Consider the following 12,111-nt stretch of genomic DNA (forward strand, 5'->3'; position numbering starts at 1 on the left):
CTCCCACTCCCCCTGCTTGTGTTCCTGCTCTCGCTATGTCTCTCTCTGTCAAATAAATAAATAAAATCTTTAAAAAAAAAAAAAAAAAGCACAACTGTTCTGCCTTCTGCTAGGTTCAAAAGAAGTTTCTAAGTGTTTAGGAGGAAGAGGTGCTGGGTGGCTTTACAAGGTGCTGGAAGAAGCAGCCTGTCAGGCCCAGATATGGAGCAGCATGGCAGGTCAGAGTGGCCGCCTGATGGAGGGGACAAGACTGGCAGGACTGTGGAGCGCAGCTGAGAAGGGTCAGTCAGGGGCTCCAGGGGCCAAATCTTGCCGACAGCACAAAGGGACAAGCAACCAGCCCCAAAGTGGAACCGTTGGGCCACAAAGAGCAGGAGTAAGCTTGAAAGGGCCATGGGGCATCAGTGGGGTCTCGAACACCAGGGCTTGGAAAATGCCAGATCTGGGCCCTGGCGTCAAGAAGGTGGATCTACGGGGAGAAATGAGGATATGAAGACCAGTCACCCCATGTCAGTGCTGTCTTCCGTCCCCCAGAGCTCTGGCCGTCGGGGGAGCATGGAAGCAGTGGAGGCCGCGCTGGACGCTGTCGCCCGCCCTCCATGGGTGACAGTGTGCAGAAACGAAACCCAGACAACCAGAGGCCCAGCGGTGGGGCAGGCCGGGTGGCCGGGGAAGAGCAGCCCGTCTGGGCAGAGAAGGGAAGGGAGAACCGCAGGTCTCATCTGCCTGGCTGAGTGGATGGGACTGAAGTCTCGGCTGAAGCATGGATGGAGGAGCCCAGGAAGGCCTGCAGACGCTCCACAAAGACGTGAACAGCAGGCCCGTGCACCAGCAACGGGAGAGCCGATGACCGCAAGCGGCCAGGCCAGCAGGAAGCACCCGCGGCTGTGACAGGCCTGGCGGCCACGGGCTCCAGCCCCACACTCAGCCTCGTCTCGCTCCTGCCGTGGGTGGGCTGACCCCCGGGAGGGACACGGTCACCAACACGCTCCTCCAATAAAGAATTATATCTGCACACAGTGTCTTTAAGGGGAATTGAGTGGGATCGTGCGTTTCTCTCTCATCTGGAAAATCACTACACTGGAAAAGCCAAAGGCCTCAAGCAGGTTGAAAGTGGCCACACACAGGGGAAGTGCCCTGCAGAGAGCCACCCGCCCCAGAGCCAGCCCCGCAGGATGGACCATCTCGACCCCACGGCCTTCATGAAGCTCGCTGTCCTGTGCCTCCAGGCGGCCTGGGCCGAGCAGGGAGGGGGAGAGGCCCCCGCCGGCAGCGGTCCGCACGGCCCTATGCGGAAGCCTGCCCAGGGCCAGCGGCGGCAGTGACGGCCCGGCCAGGCCTCAGGGGAGACTTACTGGCTTGTTCCTGATCACCCTTCACGTTGGCTACAGCCACACCGGCCTGGACCTCCTCCTTTTCCAGAAGATCCAGCAGGCCCAGCTCCTGGGGAGGGGAAGGGGTGAAGCCGAGCGGAGCCCTGGGCCGTGAACCGGCTCCCGGCACCCCCTGACTACCCCACCTCGAGCCTCTGCCTCCTTCTCACCAGGCAAGCACTGACACAACTACCCGGACAACAGAGACGCCGCATCAGGGAGGAGACGAGACTGCCGCGCTGAGGCCCCGCTCCGGCAACAGGGGAGTCTGTCCCGCCCGTCGGGCTGCCCCTGGCTCCCCCCGTCAGTGTATGCCATTAGGCTTTGGGGTGATGTAATCATTCGCACATGTAGTTGGCACTGCTGAACACCAGCGGGCGCCGGAGGTGATGCCCAGGCAGAGGCCTGCCCCCAGCCCTCAACCCCCAAGCAGGGGGCAGTACCGGAGCCTGACCTGTGCTTTCTGTTCTCTGTCTGAGCTCAGCTGTTCCAAGTACCAGTCAGCAAAGTCCCTCCGGACCCCTCGCAGGGCCAGCACAGGGTCCAGAAGGGCCTCCAGCAGGGCGCCAGGGCTCTGTCTTTCTAGTGCATCATCAACAACTTCTAGAGCCCCATGGACTGCAAAAGACCAAGACTCCAGAGTGGACAACATGTGAAAGCCCAGCCCTATTCTTCCCACCGGCCCAGAGCTCCCCCACCCCGCCCCAGCCCCAAACCCTCAGCAGGATCTTCGCAGCCTTCCCACAGCACCGTCCCAGACCCTCAGGACGTCCTGCCCCAAACAGGCCGATGCCTCCTCCATCCTGAGCCTTCCAGCAGCCCCTCCCACCCCCACCCCCTCCCCCATCCATTCCTCACACCTCCCTCTCAAGAAGGACTGGGTCCGGCTGCCCCTGGCCCCAAGAGCTGGAAGGTCTGTTCTTGCCTCTGCCCTCCCCCGTGGATCTCCATCCAAACAGAAACGCCCTCAACGGGGCCGCCTCTCTAGACATGGACGGCCATACAGCCCAGCATGTGCTGCTTCTTGACTTGGATCTTTCCCTGAGACATGAGGGCTGGCCCAAGCGAGAGTCACCCCCAAACTGCCCGATATGGGGGCTCACCCCGAGAGCACCCCAAGACCTCACGGCCCACTTCTCTCACCGTTGACGTGGTTGATGTTGCCTTGGATCTCAGCCTGAGTCAGGAAGCTATCGTACACGTCCCGGCTCTCTCCACCATCCTGCACCGAGAGCGAGGCCTGGGACATGGGCTCCTCCCTGTTTGTCTCTTCTCCCCCCACCCCACCCCCCCACTCTGCCCCAGCCAAAGGGCAGTCTGGCCAGGATTCTGGGGAACCCAGGGCTCCAGGCCTGCCTTTGGCATCTCCTGTTGGTCTTATCCAGTCCTACGTCCCTGTCTCAGCCCACCCCAAACATCCAGGCCCCAGAACCCCCTCCTGCCTTCTCCTCTGAATCCTCATTATTCTCCCTGGTGCTTTCCTCTTTCTCTACAAGAACCCACAAGTGACACTTTCCCTCAGCAACTCTGGGGCGTGGGAAAGGAGTCCCGTCCGCTGCAGGTCTTCCGGGCCACCCAGCGCTCAGCGCCCGAGTCTCCTCCTTACGGGGGTCTGGGCACTGGCGGCCTTCTCCGCCTTGGCCTGGGCCAGTAGCTCCTGGTAGATGGCCGCCAGAGGCTCTCGAAGATTCACCAGCAGGGCACTGGGATTCTGCAATGCAGCCAGGGTGTCCTCGACCACCCCTCGCTCCACGGCCTCGTTGATGGCAAGGACAGCTGCGTGGACTGGGAGGGGTGCAAAAACAAGGTCAGGAGGCCAGACAAACCCCAGACTGCTGCAGCACGGCCAGCCGCAGCCTCTCTGATGTCATTCCCTTTTCCCACCCAGGAGGCCTGGCAGCCCTGCCTACTGATGAGAGGCACCCAGAATCCATCTGAGGCCCAGAGTCCTCCCGTTCTCACTGAGCCCACCCCCGCAGGCAGAGCCCAGCCCCTACCTGCAGCCTCGTCCAGCGACAGCTCATTGGCCAGAATGCCCCCGAGCTTGCTGAAGGCAGGCAGCTGGAGGCCGTATTTGGCCAGCTCAGAGGCCATGTTGCTGAGTTCCTCGGCTGCAACAACACCACACGTGCCTTTCCTCAGGGCCAGAGCCCCCGAAACCCAGCCCACACAAGCGGCAGGGGGAGGAGCTAGGCTCACCTGAGAATTTCACTTTCCCATACAGATCATGTATCTGAGGGGCCAGTCCCAGCCGGAAGAGGAAGAGACTGGAAAAGAAGGGAAGGCATTGGGGCTTATTTATGTTGACGCGCTGGACGAATGGGTCTGCACGAGATGCCACAGGGACCTGGACGTGGGGACCAAGGCCCCCCGATCCACAGGGAGTGGCATTATTGGAAGTGAGCCTGAGAAAAGTGCTACAGGAGAGACAGGATGCTCAAGAGGTCGGGTGACCAGGACCCCCAGAGAAGGACGCACGGCCGTAGCAGCTGTTCAGAGATGGGGCGTCGTAAGCAGAGACCCGCAGGACCAGGCACAGGGACGTGGGAAACGAAGTCAGGAGGAGGCGACGTGGCAGACACAGGGACGGTTTGGTCACTTTAAGATTTAGCCACTGGTTGCTAATGGCTGGCCGTGGGTAGAACCAGACAGCCGTCACCACTCCTACTAAGTGACTTGCACGCGACACTCTTGATGGGGTCTGTTCTGATTCCTCTGTGCCCAGTCACAAGTGGAAGACCCTTCCCTGCTGCCCTTTTCTTCACCCCCATGAGTCCCCCCCACACACACACGTGTCCACAAACATGCACACGAGGGGCGCCTGGGCAGCTCCACTGGTGAAGCGTCTGCCTTCGGCTCAGGTCGTGATCTCAGGGTCCTGGGATCGAGTCCCCAGTTGGCGGTGGGGGGGGGGGGGTTCCTGCTCAGCAGGGAGTCTGCTTCTCCCTCTCCCTCTGCCCCTCCCACCAGCGTGCACACGCTCTCTCTCTTTCAAATAAAATCTTTAAAAACACACACATGAATCTAGACACAACTATAAAAATCTAAAGTCTCCCTCCCCTAAGAAGTGCTCCTGGTGGCCTACCCGCTCTCCTTCCTGCTCCAACATCTGTTGCCAACTGTTGGTTGCATCCACCGAGAGGAAACTGGAGGACAAAAGTTTGGGGTCTCTCACCTGAGCGCGTGGATGCAGTAGATCACCCGGGGCATGTTCTTCTTGTCGTAGATGTCTGTGGTCTCCGGGAAGAAGGTCTGGAGGGGAAGCCAGCAGGTCACTGCCGTTGGAAAGTCGCAGCACCAGCCATAGAGAGAGGGGCTGAGGCACGGTCTTCCTCTCCCACCTGGGTGGGCTGTGTGCCCCTTTGTTGCCTGGGGCTTCTCAGTCAGTCTCCCCAGCCATTTACAGCCGGCACTGCACCCACACACTCAGTGTTAAAGAAAGGCCCTGGGGCCACATACTGAACCAAAGCCCAGCCAAACACACAGGCAGGGCGGTCGAGGTTATAGGACACAGGCTGTATCCTCCAGGAGAAAGAGGCCCCCCGTACATCCTAGAGACACAGCGAGGCGGTGCCCCTCGCCTTGGACTCTCACCGGACAGGTGGCCATGCTCCCACCGAGGCCCAACGAGGCACATGCTATCCGGGACCACGAAGGGGGCAGCGCACTCATCCCTGCCTCTAAGCCAGAGGCCTCTGAGCAGCGGGGGCCCTCGGAGGCATGGCCGTGCCCCCTGGTGACTAGTGAGGTCTAACCTCAAAACCTCTTGGCTACCTCAGATTCCTAGGAGACGTCACAGGGTCCCCGCCTCACCGAGGACAGACGCCTCTGTTGCCCCTGCCTCCCACCAAGCCTTTCTTTACTGCCGCCTCCTCTCTCAGTTCCCCGAAGAGACACACTGTAGAGTCCTAGCGTGCCCTAATGTGGCCAGTTCTCTACAATTCACAGAGGGAACCGTGCAGATCATCCGGTCCTCCTGACAAACCGTCCGTGGATCACCATGCCCCTTTTACAGTGAAGAAACATGTAAGGTCCAAAGAGCCAGGTGACATGCAGGACGTGTCCAGCAGGGCTCCGGGGCCCAGGTTTCCGAGTCCACCCCTGGGGGACGTGGCCTGCGTGCCCTTGCTTCACGCCCTGAAACTGGCGGGAAGAAGGCAGCTAACGCGAGCCCATCTCCTGGGCCACACAGGGGTCTCGCTCACTAATGGGGACGCTGCAGCTTGGGTGAGGGAGCCTCCATCTCCCTCCACTTGCCTCCCACCCACAGAAGGAGGGGCAGCGCCAAGCGGCATGGTTGAGAGACAGGCAGCGCCATCAAAACCCTCTGATTAAGTTTGTTCAGGAGACGCAGGATGGTGAGGGCTGAAGGGTCCCAGGGAGACAAAGCATGCATGCGGGGACTGGGGGCTGGTGGAGAGCAAAGATGAACCCCGATCCTGAGGCCCAGTGTTACCGAAGGCAGGCCGACGTGGGCTATTGCAGACAGCCAAAAGTTGATGTTGTCCGTGTGCCGGAAGTGCAAGCCGGTTGCCTGAAAGGGAAGGGAAGAGACGAGAATCTATTTCTATGGTTCTCAGGGTTCCCTGTGGGCAGAGCCCAGACCACAGCTTGGAGGCCTGAGGGCAGAGGGAGCCAGAGGACCCTGGCCTATTGGTTTCTCATATTCCGTCCCCTGGCCCCCCAGGACAGATGGAAACCGCCAGGAATGGCTGAGCTGGCAGGACATTTAGGAAGGAAGGCACAGATGTGGGATTAACAACCCAGGAAGGGTTCCGAGGAAAGGGGAGTCCGGAGGTGAGGCGGGAAGGAGACAAGGGCTGGACCGGGCTGGCCATGGTGCAGGGAATGGGCAGTGGGCCCGGGAGTACCGTTATGGTGGCAAAGCCCACAAGCCTCTGAGTGTCAACTTGCTTAGAAGTCTCCTACCTGGGGCATCTCAGGGCCCACCTAGCAAGAGTCCCTTGCTGCTAAAGCCCGCACGCAGTGTCCGGCCAGGGACCCCAGCTACTCCTGTTGGCCCCGTGCAGTGATTGATAGGGCCCCCTTTCATCCTCAACCGTGTCCAGGTCTGGACAGTAAATTATACGGTCACCCTACTGCCACAGCCTTGAGGAGAAGGGGGAGTTTGAGAGGAAGCGGCTGGAAGGTAGAGACCGCCCTTCCCCACCTGGTACCGCAGCTGCTCCACATCATAGATCTTCTTCAAGGGAACCACGGCGGGCGCAAAGCAGTGGCCCAGCTTGGCCAGCAGCACTCCATTCCGGAGGCTCTCCTCCAGCTGCACCGGGGAAGGAAGCTCCTCCTTCAGGCAGGCCTCCATCCAGCTGAAAACACAAGAGCAGGACAGCGCCTACCACCCACTCCGGCACCTGCCCCCACCCCGACAGAGGGGCCTCCTGTGGGGACGCTGCAGCTTCGGTCAGGGAGCTGTCCCTGTCGCTGTCCCTGCCCCCACTCTCGGCTCCCCTCTCTGCCCGCGGTCTGGCTGCTACCACCTGACCCCAAGCCGCCCCAGCACTGGAATGGCCAGTCCTCAGCCCCTGCTCACCCCTGGAAATCTTCCCTGACAGATCCTGAACCTGTGCATCCACGGGGAGGCCCTTACCCGTTGCACGCTAGACCGTCTCTCAGTGTGGTCAGCACGACTGTCACACCCCACCCCTCACTGCTCTCACTCTGCGTGTTTTCTGAGAACCCAGGCCTGAAGGTCACGTCTACACAGCTCAGAGCCCAGCTCTGATGACGACGGGGGTCGTGGGGGACCCCCGGGGTTGATGGGAGGGAGCAGCACAAAGGGACAGAAAGGCCAGAGCCCTTGGAATCGGAAGAGCAGCTTTGCACACCATCTGCCCCCCAACACCCCTCGGAGCCTCACTGTGTAACCTGCGAACTGAAGAGAGCGCGGCCGCACTCCCCGCCTCAGGGGGCAGCTGCCACGGCCGCACAGGGGGTGCGCGAGCTGATGAGTGTGAGCACGCCGGGGGGTAGGGGGGATACGTGAAGCATACTGTTACTGATGGTGGCCCGGGGGGCACGGGGCCTCCAAACTTCTCCCCGCAGAGACGCCTACAGGAAAGCCTCCATCTTCAGAGAGAGCCGGTCACACCTCGCTCTATGCCTTCCCGGCCACACACACCTGCTGTCCTGTCTCCCCACGCTGCCTGCTTTTCTGGAGACCGTTAAAAATATACTATGGATTACAAGGAAAAAATGAAGCATTTTATGCTGCCTTAGAGGCGGAAACACGGGGTACAGAGGAGCAAGCCGGCGGACACAAGGAAGCAAACAGACAAACCCAGAATGGAAGGCGTCTACACGGCAGACAAGCCAGTCTCTTCACCAAGTCGGTGACATAAAGAACTGCAATGGGGAGGTGGGGCTATTCTGGATTAAAGAAGATTTAAGAGACACAACAACCAAATGTAATATGTGAGCTTTGTTAGATCCTTATTTGAATAAGCCAACTGAAAAATAGATTATTTTTCCAGACAATCAGGAAAATTTGAAAATGGCCAGGTGTTGATCTTCCAAGGATTAACGAATAACTTCTCTGGGTATTAGGATGGTGCTGTGGTTATTACGTGAGCAGACGTTCATACATTTAGAGACAGGCGCTGAAGAATATAGGGGGATAGAAGGATGTGGTGCTGTCTTTGCTTACAGACGGCATGACCGTCTAGGTGGAAAATCTGAAAGAAGGCAACACAAAACCTCACACAAGGCTGTGGGACACAAGGTTAACACACAAAAGTCAGTCACTGTCCTATGCACTGCAGTGAACAAGTGGGATTTGGAATTAAAAACACAATACAGTTTCTGTTAGCACCCCAAAAATGAAATACTTAGGTATAAATCCAACAAAATACGTACAAGATCTCTGAGGAAAACTATGAAACCCTGATGAGTAAGATCAAAGGAAAACCAAACTAAGTGGAAAGATACCCCACACTCATGGGCGGGAAGGATCTATGGATTCAGTGCAATCCCAAGCAGACTCCCATTTTGTGGATATCAAGATACTGATTCGAAGGTTTGTATGGAGAGCCAAAAGATCCAGAATGGCCAACACCATACTGCAGGCAGAGAACAAAGTTGGAGGACTGACAACGCCCACCTTAGCCACAGTAATCAAGAGTGTGCTTTCAGTGAAAGTTAGACCAGTGGAACAGAATGAAGAGAAACAGACCCACAGAACAACAGTCAACTGATCTTTGACGAAGGAGCAGAACAATCCAATGGAGCAGAGAGTGTCTCTTCAACAAATGGCGCTGAACAACCAGACATCCACATGCAAAAGAAATAAATCTAGACGTAGACTTTACACCCTTCACAGAAATCAACTCAAAATGGATCAGCTTAAAGGTAAAATGCCAAACTATAAAACTCCTAGAACACAGGGGAAAACCTAGGTGACCTCAGTGCGGTGATGACTTTTTATTTTTTAATTTAAAGTTTATTTTTTTTTTAGTAATCTCTCTGCTCAACTTGGGGCTTGAACTCATAACCCCAAGATCAAGAGTTGCACGCTCTACTGATTGAGCCAGCTGGGTGCCGCTGGCAACGACTCCCTGCCCACCCCCACCCCGGGCAATGACATTTGAGACACAACACCAAAGACACGATCGCTGACAGAAATAAGTGATAAGCTGGACTTAATTAAAATGAAAAATTTCTGGGGCGCCTGGGTGGCTCAGTTGGCTAAGTCTCTGCCTTTGTGGGGTGCCTGGGTGGCTCAGTCGTTAAGTGTCTGCCTTGGGTTCAGGTCATGATCCCGGGGTCCTGGGATCGAGCCCCACATCGGGCTCCCTGCTCAGTGGGGAGTCTGCTTTTCCCTCTGCCCCTTGCCCACCCTGCTCATGTGCTCTCTTGCTCTCTCTCAAGTAAATAAATAAAATCTTAAAAATAAATAAATAAATGAAATGAAAAACTTCTGTTCTAGAAAAGAGAATGAGAAAACAAGACACACTCTGGGAGAAAATATTTGCAAAACATACATCTGGTAAAAGACGAGTATCTGAAATACACAAAGAATGGGGTACCTGGCTGGCTCAGTCAGTGAGGTCATGCAACTCTTGATCTCAGGGTCATGAATTTGAGCCCCACATTGGGCTCAGAGATTACTAAAACAGACACACACACACACACACAACTCAAAACTCAACAAAAAAAGAACAAACAACTGACTAAAATATGGGCCACAGACACCTTGCCAAAGAAGATGCACAGATGGGAACTAAGCATCTGGAAAGATGCTCCCCACTATATGTCATCAGGGAAGTGCAAATGAAAGCAATGAGATTCCACTGCACACCTATTAGAATGACCGAAATCTGGACCCCTGACAACACCGGATGCTGACAAGGACGTGCAGCAACAGGAGTTCTCGGTCACACCTCCTGGGAATGCGAGATGCTGCAGCCACTTTGGAAGAAGTTTAGTGATTTCTTTCTTTTTTTTTTTTTAAGATTTTATTTATTTATTTGACAAAGAGAGAGAGAGCAGGAACACAAGCAGGGGGAGTGGGAGAGAGAGAAGCAGGTTTCCCGCCGAGCAGGGAGCCTGATGCGGGACTCGATCCCAGGACTCTGGGACCATGACCTGAGCCGAAGGCAGACGCCCAACGACTGAGCCACCTGGGCGCCCCAGTTTAGTGATTTCTTACAAAACTAAACATATTCCTGCCGTACGATGCAGCAATCATGCTCCTTGCTAATTACCCAAAGGAATTAAAACACATGTCCACACAAAAACCTGCACACAGATATTTACAGCAGCTTCATTCATAACCGCCAAAACTTGGAAGCAACCAAGATGTCCTTCAGTAGGTGACAGATTAATAAACTGCGGTACATCCAGACAATGGAAAATCCTTCAGCGCTAAAAAGAAATGAGCTGTCAAGCCCTGAGAAGACATGGAGGAACTTCAAATGCACACAACTAAGTGAAAGAAGCCGGTCTGCAAAGGCTCGTACTGTATGATTCCAACTGTGGAGAAACTATGGAGATAGAAGAGAGGAGTGACTGCCAAGGGGTGGGATGGGGGACAAAGAGGCAGAGCACAGAGGATTTTTAGGGCAGTGAAATTACTCTAAGATACTATAATGGTGGATACATATCATTCACCATTTGTCCAAACCCACAGAATGTACACCACCAAGAGTGATCCCTAAGGTCAACCACGGACTTGGGGAGACTACGTGTCCAGGTGAGTTCATCAGTTGTAACAAATGTGCCATGCTTACGGATGTTGACAGTGGGGGCTGGGGGTACCTCGGAAATCTCTATCTTCCTCTTGTTGCTGAACCTGAAACTGTTCTAACAAAATAAAGTCTTAAAAAAAAAAAAAAAAAAAAAGAACGGACCCCTCTCCTTCTGTATCGGCTAGGGGGCAGGTGCCTGGGGTGGGCAGGGTGGGAAAACAGAAGGGGGGGACCAGAAGGGGCAGGCCCCCGCTCACCGCTTGGCTTCCTCCAGCCGACACAGGTACTGATAGGCAACAGTCTGCCGCCTCTGCTCATCCATCTCCTCAGCTGTGAGGCGCTCATCTGAGGAGTGAAGGGGGACAAGGTCGAGGAGAGGAGCGTTAGACAAAGGGCCATGGCACCGAAGCTTCTTCTCAGCAGACTTTCTTGGGCAACTCTGCCCAGAGACCTGAAGCACCTCTCGTACATCCGTCCCCCCCTTCCTGACACCCCTGGCTCCAATCTCTGGCCTGCATCCCATAAAGCTGCCCTGGTCGGCACCCCTTAACAGGGGGCTCCCCTGTGTCAGAGGCGCTCCCTCCTCTTTCCCTCCAGCCATCTCCTGACCCCTCCTTCCCATCTATTTCAAGTCCTTCCCTCAGGGCTCCCAGCACAGATGTCCAGACTCCTCCACGGCTGGGAACGTAGCCCCTTATTTTATCCCTAACAGCCCCTGAGTTCTCCATGACCTGGACCCCTCCCAGAGGCTAGGCTAACAGGACCAACTGGGAATCATCATTCAACAACCATTCATTCATGCACTACCTTCTATCTGTCAGGCCCTGGGCTAGTGGATCCTTATTCTCAAGAAACACAGATTAGCATTAGAGAATAAAAACATATAAGGGAAAAATTCCAGTTCCTAAAGTGACAGGTTTGATTATAATCACAGATGATGCAAGCAGCAGACGAAACAAAGGGTTCTACCCATGAGTAGGATCTTAAAGAATGAACAGGTGGAAAGGGGGAAAGGTAGTTCAACAAAGGGAACCATGTGGAAAAGGGCACTCACTTGGGATTAAGTGGAAGGACAGAGAATCTTAAAAGATCACAAAGATATCTTTACTCTCCGCTTTGGTATAAGTCACCTGAGCAGGAAAATAATCTCCAAGCTAAATAAAATACAGACAATCCTCTGATCCCCAAATCCGTTAGATGAGACAGCACACATATTCCGCCTTAGCCTTCTTTTCTCCTCCCCTTTCACGGTCCCCCACCTTTCGAGTCTCCTTAGAGAAAACAATACAAAATCAGACAGGGAGAGAGAAAGTTGTACACATACACACACAAGAAATAAACATAAGGGGCTGAAGAGAGACAAGTCTGTCTTTGACCCAACACTTAATATTAATCCTACTCTTTATCTTATGTCCTTATATTGCATATCCTGCAACATGATTTGGACGAGGGGCAGGGCTTACTGGAATTGGCAGTTAAGCAAGTTAACACACACACACACACACACACACACACACACACACACACACACACAC

At 55.2% G+C, this 12,111-nt stretch overlaps 1 protein-coding gene across 1 annotated transcript in view; it reads right to left on the minus strand.

Annotated features, from left to right (window-relative positions):
• Window positions 1-12,111, minus strand: part of IQGAP3 (IQ motif containing GTPase activating protein 3) — a 35,398-nt gene that overhangs the window by 22,070 nt on the left and 1,217 nt on the right. The window contains exons 2-11 of the mRNA XM_044916268.1: window positions 10,834-10,921; window positions 6,544-6,700; window positions 5,830-5,907; window positions 4,549-4,625; window positions 3,573-3,640; window positions 3,371-3,484; window positions 2,980-3,158; window positions 2,517-2,595; window positions 1,828-1,991; window positions 1,356-1,443 (exon numbers count right to left, since the gene is read on the minus strand). Coding sequence (XP_044772203.1) covers window positions 1,356-1,443; window positions 1,828-1,991; window positions 2,517-2,595; window positions 2,980-3,158; window positions 3,371-3,484; window positions 3,573-3,640; window positions 4,549-4,625; window positions 5,830-5,907; window positions 6,544-6,700; window positions 10,834-10,921 — 1,092 coding nt within the window. The remainder of the gene's footprint in view (window positions 1-1,355; window positions 1,444-1,827; window positions 1,992-2,516; window positions 2,596-2,979; window positions 3,159-3,370; window positions 3,485-3,572; window positions 3,641-4,548; window positions 4,626-5,829; window positions 5,908-6,543; window positions 6,701-10,833; window positions 10,922-12,111) is intronic.

The sequence above is a fragment of the Neomonachus schauinslandi genome, chromosome 6 (assembly GCF_002201575.2).
Source record: "Neomonachus schauinslandi chromosome 6, ASM220157v2, whole genome shotgun sequence".
NCBI lineage: Eukaryota > Metazoa > Chordata > Mammalia > Carnivora > Phocidae > Neomonachus > Neomonachus schauinslandi.